The sequence below is a fragment of the Anomaloglossus baeobatrachus genome, chromosome 6 (genome assembly GCF_048569485.1).
Source record: "Anomaloglossus baeobatrachus isolate aAnoBae1 chromosome 6, aAnoBae1.hap1, whole genome shotgun sequence".
NCBI lineage: Eukaryota > Metazoa > Chordata > Amphibia > Anura > Aromobatidae > Anomaloglossus > Anomaloglossus baeobatrachus.
The window spans coordinates 26779019-26806530 of record NC_134358.1 but is presented as its reverse complement, the minus strand read 5'-3'; the positions used below and the strand labels follow the sequence as shown (position 1 = coordinate 26806530).

Here is a 27512-nt window from a genome sequence, read left to right as displayed (position 1 = left end):
GGAGAGCTTCCTCGTTCCTGCGGCGTCACATGGAGCGATGTGTGCTGCCGCAGGAGTGACGAACTACATCGTTACTGCTGCAGTAACGATAATCGAGAATGGACCCCCATGTCACCGATGAGCGATTTTGCACATTTTTGCAACGATGGAAAATCGCTCATCGGTGTCACACGCAGCAACATCGCTAATGCGGCCGGATGTGCGTCACAAATTGTGTGACCCCAACGACTCCGCATTAGCGATGTCGCAGCGTGTAAAGCCCCCTTAAGGGTTTGCTCATCCCTAGTCTTCATGGAATTGTGGCCATACCTTCCACATGAAATACAGACAAGTGACTCAACTATGCACGGTAGCAGTACATACTGTTATTTGAGACTGTTCACATTACATTGCAAGGTGCTGGGCGCTCCGGAAACCTTCATCTATGTGCTGCTTCATACCTGACATTTTCCCCTACAAATTCCCTCGTGAATTTGTGTCTTCCAATGTGTCTTGCTTCACTTTTTAGTTTACGGTCGAGCGTAGTCTGTTGTCCAAGTCCTTGCGGTTCCATGTATCTTGTAGCCCGCTATGTCGATGCTCTCGGCCAGTGTGTCCACCCTGATCTGCGGCTTCGTAAATGCACGTCATCCGGTAGCATATCTATCAATCCTGCGAATTCCAGAATTCCACAACTTTTCCTTCTTGGAGTTTCAATAACAACTTTTTTCCCACCTTCCTAAATGTTTTGCACAGTACGTTATGATAAATTAATGCATAGCAAAAAAACCCCAAATATCTTAATAAAAAAAATCCAAAAGCCGAATTTAACAGAAAAGTATTTATGTCAATACAATATATATATTTTTTTTAAATACGTAAAAGTTGCTTTTCTGAGAAAGTCACATAATTTATATGCCAGGTAAAGGAAGCTTTGATGGTAAAGAAACCTAAAACTTCTTAAAGCTACAGAATGGAAAACTAGCACCAATGTAATGGAAGGTCAGTCCATCAATCGCAGTATTCTGAATTCAGTGATATCGTCTCCATTTATGAACAAATAATTTATCTTCAGCAAAATACATTTTATTATAAAGCGACAACATAAAGACGTAAATGTATATACCCCAACAAAAGCTGACCTGATGTCCGGTTCCCCTGTATCAGCCATTGGGCTTTACTATAAATGATTACTATACTACTGGATGAAATGACAGCCTAAAGCCAACTGTCGCTTGGACGGGCCCTTAAAGAGCTGGTGGGTACATTCACCCCCGATAATGACCCCGGAGCTACTTTCCTTATTTTTTACATAATATATGCAAATAGAAAGTACCACCCCCGAATAAGCCTCAGTCGAGATGAGTGTACCCAAGGTTCAGTGTTCAGACCGAACACAGCCTTTACAAAAAAAACCAGAGTTTGGGATTGAACAGTGTCATCGGATGTAGCGTGAACCAAAAAAAAAAAATGGAAATATCCTGCCCACCCATGGAAGTCATCTGTTTATGGCTGGCTGCATGTGGGCGGAAACCAAAAACTGTCCAATTAGTGACTTTCATTGGGGTTCAGGTCAAGTCCGTGTCCCAAACCGAACTTTACCTAAAGACCGGATCAACCCGCCGAACCGAACTTCCACGGGTTCGCTCATCTCTACTCCTCAGCCAATCAGAAGCAACAGATGGCTTCACATCCCAGATTTTTCTTGATCCAAAGACTTTAGGCAAGAAGTACTTTAAAGAATAATAACGTCCATCTTGGCCCTTCTGACATCAAGGCATCAAGATGATAGAGGGGCTTTAATCATGTCATTATGTGTCTTAGAGGACACGCTATATTCCTTAACTCATAGCGGTCTGTTCAGAGGTGTTTTTAGAGGAGGTGCAGAGATAGCAGCTTCAATCGGGCCCTGGTGCCACAGAGATACCGGTCTTGTAGACGACTCATGATAGCTCGAGGGTCCGTTTTAGATTTTGTGTTGTATTCTAAGATGGCTCTGAAACTTTTCCACAAATGGACGCCCGAGAATTGAATGGGCATTCATGTGTGGCTTAAAAACTAAATAGTAATCAGTCAATAATTTCAAAAAAAGAAAATTCACGAAAGTTGGGGGTAACCCTCGAGGAGAGGATACGGCAAGTAGCCACCCTACACACCTTAATGTCACAGACTAGACATGGTTAATTGGTTGTACTGGAAAAAAGAAGTATCTGCTCCTCTCATCTGCAATTATGAGCCTTTGGGCTTTAGTAATGAAATCCTACTGGATGAAATGAACAGCTTTTTGGGGACCCAACATTATTATGGGCTATGCTAGTCCTGTAAGCTTGCAGCCTCCACATACACAATATATTTACCTTGTAGTGATATAATACTAGGAAACCCATGTGAAATACGTATCAGTAATAGTAAAATACTATATATTACTCTTCGAGGACCTGATCAAAGCATGGTGCCATCTTCTGTTTTAGGGCCACCAAGAAGAACAAGTACAAGTTCGTAAACCTAAACCAATTATTGTCGAAGTTGCGCAACTCTTTCTGCTTTCCACCCAAAACTGTGAATATATTTTAACACATCTTTTTTTACTTTTCTTATCCAAAACCTTTTTCTTTTCAGGTATTTCTCTTTTTTCTCTCCAATTGTCTTCCAAAATCTTTACTTTAGGCACACCACTTATTGTCTTTTCTATTCCTTTTTTCCCTCTTGCTTATTTTTTTCTTGCTTTTCTTTAGTCTTTTTATTTTTCAGCTTTTTTTCCATTTTGTCTTTTTTTTGTTTTCTGTTTATTCTGTAGATTTTGTGTTTTTGCTTCATTATATTATGTTTTCTAAGTAGGTTGAACTTTTTACTTCATTACGATGTGGCAACCATGTACTAAAAAAGGTGGTCACAAGTGGTTACAAGGGAACCTAAATGAACCGGCATGAGCTATGGGCCATTATCCTATAGTTTATAGAAGGTATGTTAGGGACAGTGAAGCTCTGTGCAGGCTTTGTAGTGGTCTTCCCCAATGAGGGCTAGCTGTTGTATTTTAGGGAACGTTGCCCTTGGGCGACTTCTTTTACCAGGAGCAGGTGATTTGGTGATTTACATGAGAGCTGTTGTATCTGAATTTCCTTTGGACGTCATCTCCTTTGAAATATTTCCAAAGAATATCGTGTACTTTCAAAGCACAACTCCTTCTTTTAAATAAGAATATATAAATGACACACGTAATGTAAAAACACAAAAAAAAAAGCCTTGACCGACCGGCAGTAATCATTGGTTTCAACCCTCAAAAATGAGAAGAAAAAAAAATTGAAACTGGATTTGTTTTCCCCCCAGTCGGAATCTCCTTGGTGTGCATTGAGCATTAGTAATACCCTTCATTTTGGAAGGTTGTTTAAACCAGCAAAAAATTCAAGTTTCAGTCACTCCCTTTGGGTCTTCTTGGATGTCCTTAAATTAAGTTCCTTTGACGCTACCAGGTCTAGACCCTAAGCTGGCAAAATAGGCACATTGTGATGGGTCACATTGTCCGTTTATTCCAGGTGGTCCTTGAGGGCCAATTGATCCAGGCAACCCTGGTTCACCCTGAGGACCCGGAGTTCCAGGGAGTCCATCTTTGGCATATCCAGGTTCTCCAGGAACACCTAAGAAGAAAGATAATTTATAAGTTACTTCTACTGTGGATACACAAGTTGACCTTCAGCATGAGTGGACAAAATCAAGAACTAGGGCAGCTTTTCTGTAGGATCAATAAGGTCCTACAGTGGCCATTGGCAGTGATAAAGAGGTCATGGCACTCTAGCTAAACTGTGTCAATCCTGAAACAGGTTGTCCACTACTTTAAGGGGTACTTTGCACGTTGCGACATCGCTACTGCGATATCGTCGGGGTCAAATCGAAAGTGACGCGCATCCGGTGCCAGTAACGATGTCGCAACGTGTAAAGCTTAGATGCGCCGATAAACGATCGCAAAAGCGTCGTAACTCGGCGATCTGTGTAGCGTCGGTCATTTCCATTATGTCGGTACGATGTTGTTCCTCGTTCCTGCGGAAGCACACATCGCTGTGTGTGAAGCCGCAGGAGCGAGGAACATCTCCTACCTGCCTCCACCGGCTATGCGGAAGGAAGGAGGTGGGCAGGATGTTTATGTCCCGCTCATCTCCGCCTCTCCGTTTTTATTGGCCGCCTGCGACGTCACGGCCAGGTAAGTGCGTGTGAAGCTGCCGTAGCGATAATGTTCGCTATCACACAATATTGCATCTGCGACGGGGGCGGGTACTATCGTGCTCGGCATCGCTAGCATCGGCTAGCGATGTCGCAGCGTGCAAAGTACCCCTAACACTGATGGCCTATCCTTAGGATAGGTCATCAATGTCTGATCGGCCGGGGTCCAGCTGTTTGTCTACAAGATGGTAGAAGGTCTGCAAACCATGTCATATGAAGAACAGCTAAAAGAAATAGGGATGTTTAGTTTGAAAAAGAGAAGGCTGAGAGAAGACTTAATTGCGGTCTACAAGTATCTGAAAGGTCACAGTGCAGAGGGAACTACCCTATTCTCATTAGCACAAGGAAGTACAAGAAGCAATGGAATGAAACTTGAAGGAAGGAGATTCAGATTAGACATTAGGAAAAACTTTCTGACAGTGAGGGTAGTCAGGGAGTGGAACAGGAGACCACGGGAGGTAGTGAGCTCTCCATCAATGGAAATCTTCAAGTGGAAACTGGATAAACATATAGCTGGGATGATTTAGGAAAGCCTGCGCTCGCAGGGGGTTGGACCCGATGGCCCTTGAGGTCCCTTCCAACTCTACCATTCTATGATTCAATGATTTCTATGAGACATTGATGACCTATCCTAAGGATAGGCCATCCATGTTAAAGTAGTGGACAACCCTTTAAATACAAATTAGAATCTATCAATGCTTCTATTCTCTATTCAGAAATGTTGTCGTCCTAATCACCAATCACCTGACCTTGGAGGCTACTGATCAGCTACAGCTACAGACCTTAAGACCCCGTCACACTAAGCAACATCGCTAGCAACATCGCTGCTAACGAACAACTTTTGTGACGTTGCTAGCGATGTTGCTGTGTGTGACATCCAGCAACAACCTGGCCCCTGCTGTGAGGTCGTTGGTTGTTGCTGAATGTCCTGGGCCATTTTTTAGTTGTTGCTGTCCCGCTGTGAAGCACAGATCGCTGTGTGTGACAGCGAGACAGCAACAACTAAATGTGCAGGCAGCAGGAGCCGGCTTCTGCGGAGGCTGGTAACCACAGTAAACATCGGGTAACCAAGAAGCCCTGTCCTTGGTTACCCGATATTTACCTTTGTTACCAGCCTCCGCCGCTCTCACTGTCAGTGCCGGCTCCTGCTCTGTGCACATGTAGCTGCAGGACACATCGGGTTAATTAACCCGATGTGTGCTGTAGCTAGGAGAGCAGGGAGCCAGCGCTAAGCAGTGTGCGCTGCTCCCTGCTCTGTGCACATTTAGCTGCAGCACACATCGGGTAATTAACCCGATGTGTGCTGTAACTAGGAGAGCAGGGAGCCAGCGCTCAGTGTGCGCTGCTCCCTGCTCTCTGCACGTGTAGCTCCGTGCGCTGGTAACCAAGGTAAATATCGGGTTGGTTACCCGATATTTACCTTAGTTACCAAGCGCAGCATCTTCCATGCGGCGCTGGGGGCTTGTCACTGGTTGCTGGTGAGCTCACCAGCAACTCGTGTAGCGACGCTCCAGCGATCCCTGCCAGGTCAGGTTGCTGGTGGGATCGCTGGAGCGTCGCAGTGTGACATCTCACCAGCAACCTCCTAGCAACTTACCAGCGATCCCTATCGTTGTTGGGATCGCTGGTAAGTTGCTTAGTGTGACTGGACCTTAAGGGACATCATCACTTCCAGTCCCAACAAAGAGCATCAGTGCTGGCAAAGTGGAGGATTCTTAGCAGTAAGTGTGACTTTCTTTTATAAGGACCACTTCTCTTTGGTAAGATTTCAAAAGAAATTTTTAATTGTGACACAATCGTAGTGCTGTGAATACTTTCAGAAGCTAAGGTTCTTGCCTACCTCCGAAAGGCAACTTGTCACTAAGTTTTAGGATTATACACCATTAAAATGTTTTTGTGTCGTTGGGATTTGGTGTTTCTAACATGCCTATCGCTTGGTGTAGAATTAGGGATTGGATGTGTTTGTAACGTATGGTCCATGACAACATCAGGTGTATGCACATTGCGCAGGTGAAGCCAACATTCTTCTGCTCAATGCTCTCGTACCTGATGCCCAAAGAGAATCTTGGGTTTGTCTTCAGTAAACCCTATAGCCCTCGCTTGTCCCTTTTTTTGAGTTAGCCTTGCCAACCACACTAACCCTAGCTACATAATGATACGATTGTGGTTTAGTGTCCCAAAGCCTAAAAGGTTTAAGGGCTGGAGCTTGTAGACTTGTTCATGGAGGACTTGGGACAATCAAATTTAGCATTGGATCAGGGCAGAACCATTAAATATTAAATAAGGAGCAGCCAGAAATGTTTAGGAGTATCACCATATAAGATACGAGGACAAAATAATCCAACACAATTACTACACACATAATTATCAAAATACCTGGAATTCCTGGTGGGCCCATTTCACCTCTCTGACCGACTCCGTGTTCTCCTTTTTCACCTTTAGTTCCTCTTTCTCCTGTGAAATACACACAATGACAAAGAAATTACATATCAGGACCTGAAAACCTAATGTCTGTATCATAAACTCAAAAAGGGACTAGTCACTCGCTGCAGAAGCCCCTGGAGTAGCTGATAGTCGGTGGAGTGGGTTGAGGGAAGTGATGCCACAATAAGATGTGAGAACCAGAGAGGTGAGGACAATAAAATCTTGTTCCAAAGCATAGCCAGGAGATTGCAGGGTTCAAGGCCTGGGAATCAGCCATGGACATTTAGAAAAAGAGTAAAGAGACTTTCCAATGATAAAATCGAGAAAGGCATCAATGGCTTACCGAGAAGAGGACAGCTCATCATACAAAGGCTCATTCCAGCATAGGCATACCGGAGCTGAAATACTTTTATATAGGGTGGCGCGTACCCCCATTGGATGCCAAATTCATCCTCTCATTGGTCTGCAAACCAACCACAGGGATAAACTGGGCAGCCGACTGGTGGGATCTTGACTCTAGATGAGTCAATGGCAAAGCGTGGTGGATCACCAAATACTAGACTCATTACCATTCCTGCTACAAGAGCTGCCCATGAAAACAAAGAGATGTCTGTAGAAAGGAATGAATGCTGCTGTGGGAAGGAGTATTTGACTTTACAGCCTTTATGGCTGAGTAAATCAACCATGATGTGCATGGGTAGATGCCAGCTCAGCGTGTGAGCCCCCATCAGAGGCAGGAACACGGCCGATGACAGAAATATACGCCATCGGTCATGAAGGGGTTAAATATCATACATGCATAAAGAAGATATTCAATATATAAAAACCAGGTTTATCCCCTCAAACCTTTTGGACCTATAGGTCCGGAAGACCCCTCTGGTCCCATAGGCCCAGGCATCCCTGGTTCTCCTGGTGCACCTGGTCTTCCATCATTTCCATCTTTACCAGGAGTTCCTGGTGGTCCCGGTCTTCCCTGGGACGATTTAATGTGAGCTGGCTGCATCTGAGACATGAGGTAGGATAATTTAGCTGAAAGATAATGGAAAAAAAATATTTATAATCATTACGTGTAGACATTTCTCAAATATATAACGACCAATCAGATGTCACTGCAGTTAGGTCTGATTGCCCCTCAGAAGCGGTATTGCAATACAAAAAATCATCTGTTGTCTCCTACACTATGAACTTTTTTTCCACTCCCGGTATCGCTGCATCGGTGTCACATCTCCACCAGGGTCTGCTTATGCGACTTCTGCCCCAGTCACAAGGTGCCACCATATACCTGTAACGGGGTGCCGGGGGTGCCTCGGGGATTGTAGTCGTGTCCCCTTTTTCTCTCAGGCTAACCCCCGGCTCCGCTGTCACTATTGGGACAGGGGATTGCTTGGTGGGGCAGAGTGTGGTGGTGCAGAGAATGCTGGCAGACGTAGAAAGACTCTGCAGACGGAGATCAGATGAACCAGAAGGCATATTTATTGCACGTATCTTCACAAAAACGGCAACAATTTGATAGCGTCGATTCACAACCTCTGCTGGGGGGGAAAACTCCTCTTGTCGTCTCCTCTCATGGGGCTGTGCCCGGCTACTCCACTTCACCTGGGCTCCCACTCCGGCTACTACAGGCTTGACCCACCCAACCCTGCTTCACCATAGAGGACACTCTCTTCTTTCCCTTTTTCTTCGTTAGCTGTCCAACAAGCTTCCACACCCTGCCCCCTCTGTTCTTCTCCCCTGTCCCGGACTCGACTGCCACCAAGTTCTCACTCCTTCCCTCTACCTTCCTCTGCTGCTGCCGGCTCCTCCTTTTTCTTGCCCTGTTTCTATGGGGACAGCCGTCCCACCCGGCCACTAGGGAAACCCATCTATACAGTGCAATAAAGTACAGTATAAACATAAAACATTAACAGCTTTGTCTACCCCAGCGGAGGTATCTTCAGGGGGAAACACTGCACCTCCTTGTAAGGGGTCTGCCCACCCCTTACATACCCACTGCAGGCGGTGCTGGTGATAGGGGAAGAATCAGTTCTAGTAGCTCTGGAAGGTGCAGTCGCCGCCCATGCACCAAGCTTGATCTGGCTGGGACTTGCAGTACCAATGGCTGACTGTAGGGTTGTGTGCCTTCCAGCTGAAGTTATCAACTCTCTCTCCAGCCAATTGGAGGGCACCACACCCTTTTTATATGTTCAGTGGTCTGCTGTTCTTTGCCAGATATAACCCTGTGTTTCTCTAGAGCTACACCCTTTACTGGTACTGTGCACACCTTGTTGTTTTGTCCCGTTTTTGACCTCGGCCTGTTCTCCTGATGTTCCTCCTGCCTGCTGATCCTATACTTCGCCTGACATCTTGGTTTTGACCTCAGCCTGTTTCCTTGACATTCCTCCTGCCTTCTGACTTTGTACCTTGCTGACTTCCTGGTTTTGACCCTGCCTGGCGACTATCCCCGTCTCTGGACTACAGCCTTTCCTTAGGCAGCAAACCCCTGGATCTTGCAGTAAATCCAGATCCCTGTATAGGGGTTAAAGTATTTCAGGGTACTTTGGGATCCTGCTTAGTAGGTGGCTTGCCCTAGTTCGGGTTAACCATTTTGTGTCTGTAGTCCCTGTCCAGACTGCCGTTACAACTGGGTCCTGATTACATCCAGAGCTGAGAGATTTCCTACTACTGCACACTACCTTCTGATGATGAATGCCATCAGGACCCAGTGCAGCTCTCCAAGATGGGAGCAAGTAGGTCTGGGGTGAGGTTTCATTATATTTAGTGGCCTAATCTTAACATTGGTGCTCTGCATATCTTTACAACTGTGGTACAGCACCTGAAACAAGGCAAGGATTGTATCTGCAAACCAAGTAAGAATGCTCCCTGAGTGTCTGCTCCATGTTAGAAATTGCCCCCTCAGCGCCAGCTTAAAAATTAGTGCTCCTTTCAAAAGGAAGGTGGCCAACTCTGTGCAAACCCCCCTATGGTGCAATATAGTGATGTAATTACACAGTCTGTCCCAAGACGCTAACATATTTTAGGTCTCAGGCCTTCAGCCTCAAGTGGTCTACAGGACAGAGTTGTAGGTCATGGCGCCGGTGCATCTCTACTCTACCGCACAGGATCAAATATTAGCATCATGTTGACGTCAATGGAGTTCAAACTGGTGGTTGCCCAGATATCCAGGCATCTTGTCAAAAGTTTTCTCTTCTTTTAAAATTTTTCTCTCCTAGGAATTTTCTTTGGACCAGGAAAACTACCTCTGTGCCACTATCATGCTAAGTACGGGGAAGTACCAAGCACACGGCGAAAGGGAGGGGAAGGGAAACCCTGAGTCTAGGGAAAGGGAAGATGGTGACCCCTGACTGAAACTACTGCTGGTCCCTTGGGTCCTTCACCACCCTAGGTAGCTTCCGCACCCATGCGCCGAGCTGGATACCTGACCATAGGTATCCCTAGTGCTGGGCCCTAAATAGGGAAAGGGTGCGATGAGCTCTTCATCAACCCCACTAACCACTGTAGATGACAGAAGGAAGACACACAGGGGAAAAAGCATGAACAACTTATCTACAGATCAAACAGGTGGAAGTTCAGCAAAGTTTTCAGCAACAATACCACAGTGGAGTACGAGCCACCTGCTTGCAACTAAGGCTTGATTGAACTAAAGAATATAACCAGCACCAGTCTAAGGAAGGGAAGGGTATTTAAACACCAAGTGTGTACTGATGATCAGCAGCTGAGTAGAAGGCGAGCTTCTGCTGGGTCCAAAATGGGAAGGAATGAATCCAGCAGGAAGGCTACCTATACCAATGAATACTGACAGCAGGAACAATGGAAAGTCAGGGAACATTTTGTGCAGCGAAACGCTGTGACCTTCTATGGCCCGAAAACACATGACTGTCTGTCACATGTGACAACCACCTTCCCCAACACACATGCATTAGGCCCTGGATTTAACCCCTTCACAACCATGGACGGATATATCCGTCATGGAGCGTGTCCCGTTAAGCCCCGCCCCCGGTTGCCATCGTAGCACAGGGTCATGTGATGACGCCTGCAGCTATGAAGTTTCACTTTCGTTTTCCCTCGGCCGGGAGCAGCGAGAAACAGGAAGTGACTGAATCTGCTGTTTACAGCTGTGTAGCTGTGATCAGCAGATAGATAAGAGCGATCGGATTGCTGATCACTATAGCCCCCTAGGGAGACTAGTAAAATAAAAAAAAAAAGTAAAAAAAAAGTTTTAAAAAATAAAAAACTAAAAAAAAAACCTAAAAGTTCAAATCACCCCCCATTCCCCCCATTGAAAATTAAAGGGTTAAAAAATAAACAAATATACACATATTTGATATTGCCGCATTCAGAAATACCCGATCTATCAAAATATAAAATCAATTAATCTGATTGGTAAATGGCATAGTGGAAAAAAAAATTCCAAACGGCGAAATTACGTTTTTTGGTCGCCGCAAGTTTTACACAAAATGCAATAACAGGCGATCAAAACGTAGTATCTGCGCAAAAATGGTACCATTAGAAACGACAGCTCGAGACGCAAAAAACAAGCCGTCACTGAGCCATAGATCCCAAAAAATGAGAACTCTACGGATTTCGGAAAATTGCGCAAAACGTGCGCCACTTTTATTGGACAAGCTTGTGAATTTGTTTTAACCCCTTAGATACAAGTAAACCTATACATGTTTGGTGTCTACAAACTCGCACCGACCTCAGGCATCATACCCACACATCAGTTTTACCATATAGTGAACACCGTGAATAAAACATCCCAAAAACTATTGTGCCATCACCCTTTTTTTTGCAGTTTTTCCACACTTGGAATTTTTTTGCTGTTTTCCAGTACACTATATGGTAAAACTTATGGTTTCATTTAAAAGTACAACTTGTCCTGCAAAAAAACAAACCCTCATATGGCGAGATTGACGGAAAAATAAAAAAGTTACGGCTCTCGGAAGAAGGGGAGCAAAAAACAAAAACGCAAAAACGGAAAGTGCCTAGAGGCTGAAGGGGTTAAAGGATCTGGTCTAAGGTCTAAACTTAGTTCATGGGTCTTTCTGGGACTAACATTAAATTTGTAAGTTTAGATTGGGGTCTGAAATTGACTAATCTATGAGTTTGCTTTAGGGACTGATCTGATTTGGTTTGCAGTCTGACGTTAATATCGGTGTAGGAAAACCGAAGAAGTGAACATTTTTGGTTAAGATACATAAAACCCAACAGTGATGTGTCCAAACTCTTCACTCAGGAGCTTCCTATGATTTTGGAGGCGATATTTATTAATATTTATTAATATTGATTAAATATATAGCCCTCAAGAAAGACTTGAGGGGGCTTTACATGCTACGATATCGCTAATGCTGAGTCGTTGGGGTCACGGAATTGGTGACGCACATCCGGCCGCATTAGCGATGTTGTTGCGTGTGACACCGATGAGCGATTTTGCATCGTCGCAAAAACGTGCAAAATTGCTCATTGGTGACATGGGGGTCCATTCTCAATTATCGTTACTGCAGCAGCACACATCGCTCCGTGTGACACCGCAGGAACGAGGAACCTCTCCTTACCTGCCTCCCGGCCACAATGCGGAAGGAAGGAGGTGGGCGGGATGTTACGTCCCGCTCATCTCCGCCCCTCCGCTTCTATTGGGCAGCCGCTCAGTGACGTCGCTGTGACGCCGCACGGACCACCCGCTTAGAAAGGAGACGGTTCGCCGGTCACAGCGACGTCGCCGGGCAGGTAAGTATGTGTGACGGATCTGGGCGATGTTGTGCGGCACGGGCAGCGATTTGACCGTGTCGCACAACAGATGGGGGCAGGTACCCACACTAGCGATATCGGGACCGATACCGCAGTGTGTAAAGCGGCCTTTACTGAATTTTTATTTTTTATTTTACCTACCTTCAAGTTGTTTTCCCAATTCTTCTTGAATTAATCTCCTTAAAGTATCTATTGAAGGTGTATCTCCCTAAAAGGAACCAGAAAATACTTTTTTTCAACACTCATAAAATTTTAGAGCTGCATGAAAACCATTAAAAACGATTACGTGATTAGGAAAGATTTGATTAACGACAAGGGTCACAGTTTCTTAGTCCACGTTTCAAGGAAAAAAGGTGCAGGAGCATGAGACCTGACCTTTGGATAAAGTATCAACCAATAAAATAAATCCAAGGCATATGTAAAAATTGGCAGCTACAATAGAGTCCTTGGAGAGAGAAGGGGTCCAGCCTTGGTTTATCACATTTTCTTGGGCAGTAGATCTTGTGCAGAAGTCTGTTCTCAGTTATTAGCAGACATGGCAAAGGGATATTTCAGTTCACATTTTGGAAAAATAACACCATGACCTCCTTCCTTGGTGCTAAAACCGGATGTCAACCACTGTTAGCACTGATTGGCTGTAATGGATACACGGATACACGTTGAGGAACCAAGGAGGAGAATGGGGGAGCCATGTGGGGACAGCGCTATGGTGGAGCCATGGAGAATCGGGTGGTGAGTACAGTGATTTCTTTTTTTTTAGTTTAAAAAATATAGGAGTGGGAAACACATCTTTAGCTGTCAGATGATTTTCTTATCAAACACACACACACACACACGCACATACATATACACACACACACACACACACACACACACACGCACGCACACGCACACGCACACACACACACACACGCAAACACGCACACACACGCACACACACGCACACACACGCACACACACACACACACACACGCACACACACACACACGCACACACACACGCACATACACACACACACACACGCACACACACGCACACGCACACACACGCACACGCACACACACGCACACGCACACACACATGTGTGTCTTGCTGTCGTTGTGGCATATTCGATGTTGTTTGGTAAGTAGAAAGCTTTTAGGACAATGATTCCTGGGAACCAATAAATGCAGAAAACTATCCCCCTATACCCTTTATTAAAGAATCTCAAGACATGAGTTAGATGATCAACCAAACCAAAGGAACCCGTCTAAGAGATGAATGTTTTTGGTTTGGTTGATTTGATTGATCCATTTTTCATCAATAGATGGGTGTTTTTAGATTTGACTGGTCAAGACTCTGATGTAAAATGATTGTTTCTTGTGTGGCTGGTTAAAGGGAACCTGTCACCAGATTTGGAGACTTAAAGCTGCGGCCACCACCAATGTGCTCTTATGTACAACGTTCTAAAATGCTGTATATAAGAGCCCAGGCCGCTGTGTAGAATGTAAAAATCAATTTATAATAGTCACCTAAGGGGCGGTGTGGTGCAGACTTGTCGGATGGGTGTTTCCGTTCTCCGATACCGGCGCCTCCTCTTTCGTCCATCTTTGTCCTTCTTCTGAAGCCTGGGTGCATAACGCGTCCTACATCATCCACACAGGCCGGCATTGAGGTCCTGCACAGGCGCACTTTGATCTGACCTGAGTAGGGCAGATCATAGTATTGAAGTGTGCCTGCACAGATCCTCAATGCCTGCATAGTGTGGATGACGTAGGACGCGTCATGCACCCAGATTTCAGAAGAAGGAGGACAAGATGGCCAAAAGAGGAGGTTATCACACCCGGAGAACAGAGCCACCCATTCGACCAGTCTGCACCAGATGGATATTTCTGATTTGGCTGGTCAAATTGCCGTCTACTGATGGGTGTCCCAGATAAGGGTGTTCAAGGCTTTGTCTATAAATGGGTATTTTCGGTTCGACTATTAAAGGAGTTTCCTACAGATGATTATTTCTTGGCAGCCTGATCAAGACGTTGTCTACAGATGGCTGTATCGCGTTTTGGGTCAAGCTGTACAGACAGAACAAAATATTTCTTTTGACTTCTCAAGAACTTGTAGCCAGATGGGTGTTACAGGTGTGCCTGGTGTCTTCTGGTCAAGGCTTTGTCTACAGATCATTATTACTGACTTGACTGGTTAAGGCTCTGTTATCAGACGAGTATTCCTAGTATGTTTTGTGCTTTCTCCTAGTCAAGGCTTTGTCTATAGATGGAAATTTTTGGTTTGACTGTGTACAAAAGTGTATACCTGGATTTGCAGATAAAAACCTTTCGGACAAATGGGTGTTTCTGGTTTGACTGATAAGGGCTATATCAACCAATGGGTATTTGTGGTTGGGTAGGTCATGCCATTGCCTACAGATGTTTATTTGTGCATTGTTTGACCAAGACTTTGACTACAGATGGGCATATATTAGGTTTGGCTGATCTCAGGACTCAGTCAACAGATCTGTATTTTTGGTTTGTTTGTGTTTTTCTATAAATGACTATTTCTAGCTTGATTGTTCAAGGATTTGACTACAGATTGGTATTTCTTGCTTTGTCTGATCAAGATTAAAGGGTGCTTTACACTCTACGATATCGATAATGATTTATCGTCGTGGTCACGTCGTTAGTGATGCACATCCGGCGTCCCTAGCGACATCGCAGCGTGTGACACGTACGAACGATCTTAAACGATCGCAAAACAGACAAAAATCGTTGGTTTTGGAGAGGTCGTCCTAATACCAAATATCGTTGCCTGTTTATTAGCGATGTTGTTCTTCGTTCCTGCGGCACCACACATCGCTATGTGTGACACCGCAGGAGCCACGAACATCTGCTTACCTCCATCCACTGGCAATGAGGAAGGAAGGAGGTGGGCGGCATGTTACGGCCGCTCATCTCCGCCCCTCCTCTGCTATTGGACGGCTGCCGTGTGACGTTGCTGTGACGCCGCACGACCCGCCCCCTTAGAAAGGAGGCGGATCGCCGGCCAGAGCAACGTCGCTGACCAGGTAAGTGCATGTGACGCAGCCTTAGCGATAATGTTCGCTACGGCAGCGATCACACAATATCGCACGTACGACGGGGCGGGTGCTAACGCGCTCGACATCGCTAGCCGATGCTAGCGATGTCGCAGTGTGTAAAGTACCCCTTAAGGCCACTTTACACGCTGCGATCTCGCTAGCAAGATCGCTAGCGTGCGTACCCGTCCCCATCGTTTGTGTGTCACAGATAAATCGCTGCCCATGGCGCACAACATCGCGCGGACCCATCACACTACTTACCTGCATAGCGACAACGCTGTGACCTGCGAACGCCTCCTTTCTAAGGGGGCGGTTTGTTCGGGGTCACAGCGACGTCACTAAGCGGCCGCCCAATAGAAGCGGAGATCAGCGGGACGTAACATCCCGCCCACCTCCTTCCTTCCTCATTGCCGGCGGCCGCAGGTAAGGTGAGGTTCCTCGTTCCTGCGGTGTCACACATAGCGATGTGTGCTGCCGCAGGAACGAGGAACAACATCGTACCTGCAGCAGCAACGATAATTGGGAATAAAGGGGCATGTCACCGATTAGCGATTTTGAACATTTTTGTGACGATTCAAAATTACTCATAGGTGTCACACGCAATGACATCGCTAACGCGGCCGGATGTGCGTCACAAATTCCGTGACCCCAACGACATCGCTTTAGCGATGTCGTAGCGTGTAAAGCGGCTTTTAGTCTACAGATGGGTGCAATTCATTTTCTGGTCAAGCTTTGATTAGTCAAGGCACTGTGGGCAGATGGGTTGTCCATGATGCCTGTTATCTTCTCCTGGTCAAGTCTTTGTGTCTAGATGTGCATTTCTGTCTTCATCAGTCATGGCATTGTCTACAAATGGCAATTCCTGAATTTCCTGGTTAAGACTTTGTTGACAAATGGGTTTTTCTTGTTTGACTTATAAGGGCTGTGTCAACCAATGCGTATTTTTGGTTGGGTTAGCCATAATATTGCTCACAGATGGATATGTTTGCTCTGGTGGGCCAAGACTTTTACTACTGACGAACAGATGGATGTTTGAGGTTTGGTTGGTCAAGGCTCGTTGTACAAATTGATATTTCTGGTTTGTATGGTCATGGTTTTCCCTAGAAATAATTATTTGTGGTATGGTTATTCCAGGATTTGCCTGCTTATGGGTTTATCTGGTTATGGTGAGCAATGCTTTGCCTACAGATGGATATTTCTCATTTGGATGGTTAAGGCTCTGCTTACATATGGGTGTCTCTGGTTTGCCTGAAAATTTATATCATGTCTTCAATAGCTATAAAAACTTGGACATAGATTTTTGAAGTAATCACAGGTAGGTTTCTCCAAAACACAAGGTATTTTGTAAACTCAATACAAAGGTAAATGTAGATATAAAATCATCATTACATTATCGGGTGGTCGTTGTAAGGCTGTCATCCAATAAATTAAATAAAATAAAAAATTAAACTATGGATTTACCCTTGGACCGGTCAGTCCTGGAGATCCAGGTGGACCTGGAGGTCCTGATCCTCCTCGTTCTCCTTGTGGTCCCGATGGACCCATTAATCCAGTGTGGCCTTTATGTCCCGGGTTACCAGGTTGTCCAGGTAGGCCGTTTTCTCCCTGCATGCCTTTATCACCTTTGGTACCTGAATCACCCTGAAATTAAGTTATGATAACATATTTCATATTGGTAAGAAAACTATCCTACATAAGGAGACAATACGCTAGAAGATCCACAATGCCAAGATTTATAAGGAGCTTAGACATCACTTGGAACCAAGAACTTTTTCTGAAGTCTCAAGGGTTTTCAAAAGGTCGAGTTACCATATTGTTCAGTTTATAAGACGTACCGGATTATAGGACACACCCCAAATTCAGAGCAAAAAAAGGTGGAAAAAAAAATTGGTCAGTCTTATAATTTGCTGGTGTCTTACTAGAGGGACCAACAGCAGTGGTGGGGCAGAGTCACAGGAGGCAGGGGCGGTGGGTGTCCCAGAAACTGTCAGCTATGCTGGAGCTCAGGCTGCAGCGGCTGGGGCAGCTGTGCTGGGGCTCGGGTTACGGCAGCGGGAGGTGAAGGCTTCAAAGAAATGGTGCCCAGAGTCAGCACAGGTTGAGCTATAGGCTCAATGGCAAGCCGAGATCTCATCTGCGCAAGCGCCACTTCCGGACGCCAGTTTGCTTAAGTCCGCTGCTGGAAGATCAATGGGCTGGAGGCGGCGTGTACGCAGATGAGAGCTTGAGCCGAGAGCTTAATCTGCGCATGCGCCAACTCCGGGCGGCATTTTTTGTAGTCCTCACCGCGCCAGTCCAGCTGCCAGAGACCCCGCACAGCTGCCCCAGCACCAGCCTCCAGAGACTCCGCACAGCCGCCCCAGCACCAGCCTCCGGAGACCCCGCACAGCCGCCCCAGCACCAGGCTCCGGAGACTCCGCACAGCCGCCAGAGCACCAGCCTCCGGAGACTCCGCACAGCCGCCCCAGCACCAGCCTCTGGAGACCCCGCACAGCCGCCCCAGCACCAGCCTCTGGAGACCCCGCACAGCCGCCCCAGTACCAGCCTCTGGAGACCCCGCACAGCCGCCTCAGCACCAGCCGCTGGAGACCCCGCACTGTCGGTGGAGACCACGCACAGTTGCCACAGACCCAGCAGAGCTGCTGCAGATCCCGCACAGCCCACCAGCACCAGCCGTTGCAGACCTCGCACAGCCTCTGCAGATCTGGCACAGCCGCCACAGCATTACCTCGGTCTCTTGCAACCCCTCTCCACCTTTCGGTAACCTACAATCAGATTATAAGAAGCACCCCTCACTTTCCTCCCAAATTTTTGGGAGGAAAAGTACGTCTTATAATCCAAAAAATACAGTACTTCTTAGCTACTTGGAAACATCTCCATTACCAGGTATATAATAGGAATCTATCAGAGCCATGAGATACTCCGAACATTACACATATATACTGTACATACAGACAGATCTGTAAATGGATGAGCTGCTGGGAGAACTCTAGGAAAGAATGACCGTCTTCCACTAATGGTGCCAGCCTTCTTCTGATCACCATTAGATTGAGGTCATTATTTCTCCCACCACCATTACTGGCCCCACTGACCACCACAAATAAGCGACAGAAAGATAATGGGAGACATAGCAGCAAGGAGAAAAGTGCTAAAAAGTGCAATATATGACTTACTCTCTCTCCTTTAGGTCCACGTTCCCCTGGATTTCCAGGAGATCCCTAAAGATAAGGAAGAATAGTTAAATAATATAATATTTGCAATAAATGTAGACGTATAAGACATCTGTAGAACTGGTTTGGATGATACAAGGAGCAAAACGTATAGAGGAGGAACTAGAAAGTGCTGACCAGGGGCAAAACTATGGGGAATCCCACATACTGAAGCCTCCAGCGGAAAAGGGCAAGTGGTAGTGTCGGGAGACTTTTCAGTGAAGGAACGCAACTGTCGCGGGCGGAAGAGGGGACACTGCGCTCTCCCACTGCTTGGGTCCGGCTGCTGCTCAGTGGCTCGAGCGGTGGGCCGGATCCCGGGGACTCGAGCGGCGCTCCTCGCCCGTGAGTGAAAAGGGGTGGTTTGGGTTTTGGGGATATTGTCCGTGACGCCACCCACGGTTGTGGTGATTGTGTGGACACCACCGCTGCTCTGGACGGGGATCCCGGGAGCGGTGACAGGGAGCAGCTTTGATTGTTAATCCTCCCCTCCGTGGGTAGGGGGTTGGTTGTCCCAGGGCCCGGTGATGGGGTAAGGATTGATGACAGGCGGGTTGCGGGGCCTGATGAGGTGCAGGGTCGCAGGGGCAGCGCTGTGCCGCACGGCACGGAGGTACTCACTCAGCCCAATGATGATGACACAGTTCACGGTAAAACAAGCGGCTGGATGGACGGGTCCCTTGGACGGCTGCGGTGTTGTTGCTCCCTGCAGGTTAGCGGTGACTGTCTTTTCCCTGCACCTACTTAGTCTGTACGGTTTCGATGGGTTCCCACCGGTAACCCGCTCCCCGACTTGGATATGGGCCGGAGGAGCCCCTTTTGCCCGCAGGCACTGGCCCTGAGAAACGGTTGCCTTGGTGGTGGCGGTGTCTCTCCCACTTGGTTGGACTGTTGCCTTCTGTGGGGACTTGACTGATTGGAAACCCGGAGGTCCCCTTCACTAACGGATTCGGCAACTTCACGGCGACTCCTAGCCTTGCTGGGGTCCGAAAGGCCCCTGCCACTGGTGCTGGCTTCTCTTTGTATACCGGTCCGGTACCGCCGGGCCACCACCCGTCCACGGTCCTTACGGTAGACTCCAATCGGCCACTCCTGCAGACGGTCACCACCGTCTGCCAACCTTGCTGTCTCGCCCGGGCCACACACCTGGACGCTCTTCAGACTGTTTGTTTGCTCTAGTACCACTTCACTTCCTCACTCCTCCAACTCCTGAACTAATCTGACTCTTTTCCCTCCTCCAGGACTGTGAACTCCTCGGTGGGTGGAGACCAACCGCCTGGCTCCACCCCCTGGTGTGGACATCAGCCCCTGGAGGAAGGCAACAAGGGTTTTGTGTCTGACCTTGATGTGCCTGCAGGGAGTGTGGGGTGTGTTGGTGTTGTTCTCTGTGGCCCCTGGCTTGTCCAGGGCGACACACAACACATGGACAAGTGATAGTGTTATGCTCAGATAGTCATACATTTCCAGGAGGAATAAAACAACTATACAATGCTGAGGTCTAAGAAAACAGGCTCCAGAACTGGGATCATTAGCGTTATACAGTATATGGAACAGGTAAAGTAGTAAGTCAGCACCGGAGACACAACACCAGACGGGAGACATTACAGGTACTATGAAAGCAAAGTGTACCTCCTTCCCGGGTGCACCACTCTCACCGGACGCCCCCTACAAAATATGCCAAAAATCCCAATATTCAATACAAGGTTACACAAAAATATAGATAGATAGAGGGATAGATAGATAGATAGATAGAGGGATAGATAGATAGATAGATAGATAGAGGGATAGATAGATAGATAGATAGAGGGATAGATAAATAGATAGATAGAGGGATAGATAAATAGATAGATAGAGGGATAGATAGATAGATAGATAGATAGATAGATAGATAGAGGGATAGATAGATAGAGGGATAGATAGATAGATAGATAGATAGATAGATAGATAGATAGATAGAGGGATAGATAGAGGGATAGATAGAGGGATAGATAGATAGATAGATAGAGGGATAGATAAATAGATAGATAGAGGGATAGATAGATAGATAGATAGATAGATAGATAGATAGATAGATAGATAGAGGGATAGATAGATAGAGGGATAGATAGATAGAGGGATAGATAGATAGATAGATAGATAGATAGATAGATAGAGGGATAGATAGAGGGATAGATAGAGGGATAGATAGAGGGATAGATAGAGGGATAGATAGATAGATAGATAGATAGATAGATAGATAGATAGATAGATAGATAGATAGATAGATAGATAGAGGGATAGATAGATAGATAGATAGATAGATAGATAGATAGATAGATAGATAGAGGGATAGATAGATAGAGGGATAGATAGATAGATAGATAGAGGGATAGATAAATAGATAGATAGAGGGATAGATAGATAGATAGATAGATAGATAGATAGATAGATAGATAGAGGGATAGATAGATAGAGGGATAGATAGATAGATAGATAGATAGATAGATAGATAGATAGATAGATAGATAGATAGATAGAGGGATAGATAGATAGATAGATAGATAGATAGATAGAGGGATAGATAGAGGGATAGATAGAGGGATAGATAGATAGATAGATAGATAGATAGATAGATAGATAGAGGGATAGATAGATAGATAGATAGATAGATAGATAGATAGATAGATAGATAGATAGAGGGATAGATAGATAGATAGATAGATAGATAGATAGATAGATAGATAGATAGATAGATAGATAGATAGATAGATAGATAGATAGATAGATAGATAGATAGATAGATAGATAGAGGGATAGGAAAAAGGAAAAATTGTCAACTTACTTGTGGTCCTTTCGGTCCTTGAAATCCTGGAATTCCAGCAGCTCCAGTCTCTCCTTTGGTTCCTTTGGGGCCCTGAATTCAAAAAAATATATTTTTGTACATAGGAGTAGTATTATAATAGTTATATTCTTGTACATAGGGGGCAGTATTATAGTAGTTATATTCTTGTACATAGGAGCAGTATTATAGTAGTTATATTCTTGTATAAAGGGGACAGTATTATAGTAGTTATATTCTTGTACATAGGGGCAGTATTATAGTAGTTATATTCTTGTACATAAGAGCAGTATTATAGTAGTTATATTCTTGTACATAGGAGGCAGTATTATAGTAGTTATATTCTTGTACATAGGGGCAGTAATATAGTAGTTATATTCTTGTACATAGGGGGCAGTATTATAGTAGTTATAGTCCTGTACATAGGGGCAGTATTATAGTAGTTATATTCTTGTATATAGGGGCAGTAATATAGTAGTTATATTCTTGTACATAGAGGGCAGTATTATAGTAGTTATATTCTTGTACATAGGATCAGTATTATAGTAGTTATATTCTTGTATAAAGGGGACAGTATTATAGTAGTTATATTCTTGTACATAGGGGCAGTATTATAGTAGTTATAGTCCTGTACATGGGGGCAGTATTATAGTAGTTATATTCTTGTATATAGGGGCAGTAATATAGTAGTTATATTCTTGTACATAGAGGCAGTAATATAGTATTTATTTTTGTACATAGGAGCAGTATTATAGTAGTTATATTCTTGTATATAGGGGCAGTATTATAGTAGTTATATTCTTGTACATAGAGGCAGTAATATAGTATTTACTCTTGTACATAGGAGCAGTATTATAGTAGTTATATTCTTGTATATAGGGGCAGTATTATAGTAGTTATATTCTTGTACATAGGGGCAGTATTATAGTAGTTATATTCTTGTACATATGGGTAGTATTATAGTAGTTATATTCTTGTATATAGGAGCAGTATTATAGTAGTTATATTCTTGTACATAGGGGGCAGTATTATAGTAGTTATATTCTTGTACATAGGGGGCAGTATTATAGTAGTTATATTCTTGTACATAGGGGGCAGTATTATAGTAGTTATATTCTTGTACATAGGATCAGTATTATAGTAGTTATATTCTTGTACATAGGATCAGTATTGTTGTAGTTATATTCTTGTACATAGGAGCAGTATTATAGTAGTTATATTCTTGTATAAAGGGGACAGTATTATAGTAGTTATATTCTTGTACATAGGAGCAGTATTATAGTAGTTATATTCTTGTATATAGGGGCAGTATTATAGTAGTTATATTCTTGTATATAGGGGCAGTATTATAGTAGTTATATTCTTGTACATATGGGTAGTATTATAGTAGTTATATTCTTGTACATAGGAGCAGTATTATAGTAGTTATATTCTTGTACATAGGGGCAGTATTATAGTAGTTATATTCTTGTATATAGGAGCAGTATTATAGTAGTTATATTCTTGTACATAGGGGGCAGTATTATAGTAGTTATATTCTTGTACATAGGGGGCAGTATTATAGTAGTTATATTCTTGTACATAGGATCAGTATTATAGTAGTTATATTCTTGTATAAAGGGGACAGTATTATAGTAGTTATATTCTTGTACATAGGAGCAGTATTATAGTAGTTATATTCTTGTACATAGGGGGCAGTATTATAGTAGTTATATTCTTGTATAAAGGGGACAGTATTATAGTAGTTATATTCTTGTACATAGGGGCAGTATTATAGTAGTTATAGTCCTGTACATAGGGGCAGTATTATAGTAGTTATATTCTTGTAGCTAGGGGACATTATTATAGTAGTTATATTCTTGTACATAGGGGGCAGTATTATAGTAGTTATATTCTTGTACATAGGGGGCAGTATTATAGTAGTTATATTCTTGTATATAGGAGCAGTATTATAGTAGTTATATTCTTGTATATAGGGGCAGTAATATAGTATTTATTCTTGTACATAGGAGCAGTATTATAGTAGTTATATTCTTGTATATAGGGGCAGTATTATAGTAGTTATATTCTTGTACATAGAGGCAGTATTATAGTAGTTATAGTCCTGTACATAGGGGCAGTATTATAGTAGTTATATTCTTGTATATAGGGGCAGTAATATAGTATTTATTCTTGTACATAGGAGCAGTATTATAGTAGTTATATTCTTGTATATAGGGGCAGTATTATAGTAGTTATATTCTTGTACATAGAGGCAGTAATATAGTATTGATTCTTGTACATAGGAGCAGTATTATAGTAGTTATATTCTTGTATATAGGGGCAGTATTATAGTAGTTATATTCTTGTATATAGGGGCAGTATTATAGTAGTTATATTCTTGTACATATGGGTAGTATTATAGTAGTTATATTCTTGTACATAGGAGCAGTATTATAGTAGTTATATTCTTGTATATAGGGGGCAGTATTATAGTAGTTATATTCTTGTACATATGGGTAGTATTATAGTAGTTATATTCTTGTACATAGGGGCAGTATTATAGTAGTTATATTCTTGTATATAGGGGGCAGTATTATAGTAGTTATATTCTTGTATATAGGAGCAGTATTATAGTAGTTATATTCTTGTACATAGGATCAGTATTATAGTAGTTATATTCTTGTACATAGGATCAGTATTATAGTAGTTATATTCTTGTATAAAGGGGACAGTATTATAGTAGTTATATTCTTGTAGCTAGGGGACATTATTATAGTAGTTATATTCTTGTATATAGGAGCAGTATTATAGTAGTTATATTCTTGTATATAGGGGCAGTATTATAGTAGTTATATTCTTGTACATAGAGGCAGTAATATAGTATTTATTCTTGTACATAGGAGCAGTATTATAGTAGTTATATTCTTGTTTATAGGGGGCAGTATTATAGTAGTTATATTCTTGTACATAGGGGCAGTATTATAGTAGTTATATTCTTGTATATAGGGGCAGTATTATAGTAGTTATATTCTTGTATATAGGGGCAGTATTATAGTAGTTATATTCTTGTACATATGGGTAGTATTATAGTAGTTATATTCTTGTATATAGGAGCAGTATTATAGTAGTTATATTCTTGTACATAGGGGGCAGTATTATAGTAGTTATATTCTTGTACATAGGGGCAGTATTATAGTAGTTATATTCTTGTACATAAGGGGCAGTATTATAGTAGTTATATTCTTGTATATAGGGAGCAGTATTATAGTAGTTATATTCTTGTACATAGGGGCAGTATTATAGTAGTTATATTCTTGTACATAGGAGCAGTATTATAGTAGTTATATTCTTGTACATAGGGGGCAGTATTATAGTAGTTATATTCTTGTACATAGGGGCAGTATTATAGTAGTTATATTCTTGTACATAGGGGCAGTATTATAGTAGTTATATTCTTGTACATAGGGGCAGTATTATAGTAGTTATATTCTTGTACATAGGAGCAGTATTATAGTAGTTATATTCTTGTACATAGGGGCAGTATTATAGTAGTTATATTCTTGTACATAGGAGCAGTATTATAGTAGTTATATTCTTGTACATAGGGGAAGTATTATAGTAGTTATATTCTTGTACATAGGAGCAGTATTATAGTAGTTATATTCTTGTACATAGGAGCAGTATTATAGTAGTTATATTCTTGTACATAGGGGCAGTATTATAGTAGTTATATTCTTGTACATAGGAGCAGTATTATAGTAGTTATATTCTTGTACATAGGAGCAGTATTATAGTAGTTATATTCTTGTACATAGGAGCAGTATTATAGTAGTTATATTCTTGTATATAGGAGCAGTATTATAGTAGTTATATTCTTGTACATAGGGGGCAGTATTATAGTAGTTATATTCTTGTACATAGGGGCAGTATTATAGTAGTTATATTCTTGTACATAAGGGGCAGTATTATAGTAGTTATATTCTTGTATATAGGGAGCAGTATTATAGTAGTTATATTCTTGTACATAGGGGCAGTATTATAGTAGTTATATTCTTGTACATAGGAGCAGTATTATAGTAGTTATATTCTTGTACATAGGGGGCAGTATTATAGTAGTTATATTCTTGTACATAGGGGCAGTATTATAGTAGTTATATTCTTGTACATAGGGGCAGTATTATAGTAGTTATATTCTTGTACATAGGGGCAGTATTATAGTAGTTATATTCTTGTACATAGGGGCAGGATTATAGTAGTTATATTCTTGTACATAGGAGGCAGTATTATAGTAGTTATATTCTTGTACATAGGAGCAGTATTATAGTAGTTATATTCTTGTACATAGGGGCAGTATTATAGTAGTTATATTCTTGTACATAGGGGCAGTAATATAGTAGTTATTCTTGTACATAGGAGCAGTATTATAGTAGTTATATTCTTTTACATAGGGGCAGTATTATAGTAGTTATATTCTTGTACATAGGGGCAGTATTATAGTAGTTATATTCTTGTACATAGGGGCAGGATTATAGTAGTTATATTCTTGTACATAGGAGGCAGTATTATAGTAGTTATATTCTTGTACATAGGAGCAGTATTATAGTAGTTATATTCTTGTACATAGGGAGCAGTATTATAGTAGTTATATTCTTGTACATAGGGGCAGTATTATAGTAGTTATATTCTTGTACATAGGGGCAGTATTATAGTAGTTATATTCTTGTACATAGGAGCAGTATTATAGTAGTTATATTCTTGTACATAGGAGCAGTATTATAGTAGTTATATTCTTGTACATAGGGGCAGTATTATAGTAGTTATATTCTTGTACATAGGGGCAGTATTATAGTAGTTATATTCTTGTACATAGGAGCAGTATTATAGTAGTTATATTCTTGTACATAGGGGCAGTATTATAGTAGTTATATTCTTGTACATAGGGGCAGTATTATAGTAGTTATATTCTTGTACATAGGGGCATTATTATAGTAGTTATATTCTTGTACATAGGGGCAGTCACCACTGTTCCATGTTTTTGCCATTTGTGTATAATAGTCCTGTTTAAGTGATTTCTTGATTGATAACAGCTGTGGCAGTAATCAGGTTGCCCACGATCCACAGTGTTTTCCTGCTGAGAACATTCGGATCTCCGAAATCATAAAATGACATGCTACGGCTTGGAAAGCTGCGCCACAGGTCAGTTTACGCTGCAGAGAAAAGAAGTCCAATGTGCATGGGATTTCGCTAAATCCCATCCACTGTGCTTATACTGTAGAACGCATTTTGGAAGCTGCAAAAACACTGCTATTCCTCGTGGGCACGCACCTAACAGTCACTATCCTAGGTGCGGCTAACTAGTAGTGATTCTATATAAGGGTCAGCGCTAACATAGACTAATAATATTGTACATATTGTAAAATGCATTTGTTAATTTTTTAATATTTACCATTATACCCGGGACCCCAGGGCTCCCTGGAGGTCCAGCCGGCCCATTTTTGCCCTAGGGATAAAATAGGAAACAGATCAATAAGTTACACACATTAACAAAAGATTATTTGTGGGTTAGACAAGTTTTATTCAGATCACTAGTTTCATGTACTCCATTACCTTATTTTCCTAACTTCACTTCCAAAACACTATATTTAAGGTGTTGTTTTCTCTACCTGGTTCCTTCTCCTTTAGAAGCTGCTTTGAACTGCTTCATTAACAAGAATTCATACTCAGACATTATTTACAAACATTCTCCGTATCATGAGTTTTTTTGGCTCTGGTCCGCCAAACGAAGGCAGACAGATTTTTTTCTAAATCGAGATTAAAGATACTTGCAAAAGCAGCAGTGCAAAGCAGCTGATAAAGAAGAAAGAACAAAGGCAGTTCAAACAGTTCTTTCAGCATGGTGTTTGGCAGAATAAAGTAATAAAGTATATTATAAAACTTCACAACTTTGCAGTAAATATTGAGTGGTGTGTAAATCAGTGATTACTTTTTTTCTGTTTATATATGTTTTACTATACTACTATAGGTACATTTGTAAAACAGTGACTCTGTCTAGTTTTTGCTCTTATTTTATCCTGCTGCTCCCCTAGTGTTT

At 42.8% G+C, this 27512-nt stretch overlaps 1 protein-coding gene across 1 annotated transcript in view; it reads right to left on the bottom strand.

Moving 5' to 3' along the window:
• Positions 1–830: 830 nt before the first annotated feature.
• Positions 831–27512, bottom strand: part of COL22A1 (collagen type XXII alpha 1 chain) — a 515443-nt gene continuing 488761 nt past the window's right edge. The window contains exons 56-64 of the mRNA XM_075316011.1: positions 26868–26921; positions 21443–21514; positions 20251–20286; positions 18586–18630; positions 16874–17053; positions 12505–12571; positions 7465–7647; positions 6571–6648; positions 831–3614 (exon numbers count right to left, since the gene is read on the bottom strand). Coding sequence (XP_075172126.1) covers positions 3427–3614; positions 6571–6648; positions 7465–7647; positions 12505–12571; positions 16874–17053; positions 18586–18630; positions 20251–20286; positions 21443–21514; positions 26868–26921 — 903 coding nt within the window. The 3' untranslated portion in view covers positions 831–3426. The remainder of the gene's footprint in view (positions 3615–6570; positions 6649–7464; positions 7648–12504; positions 12572–16873; positions 17054–18585; positions 18631–20250; positions 20287–21442; positions 21515–26867; positions 26922–27512) is intronic.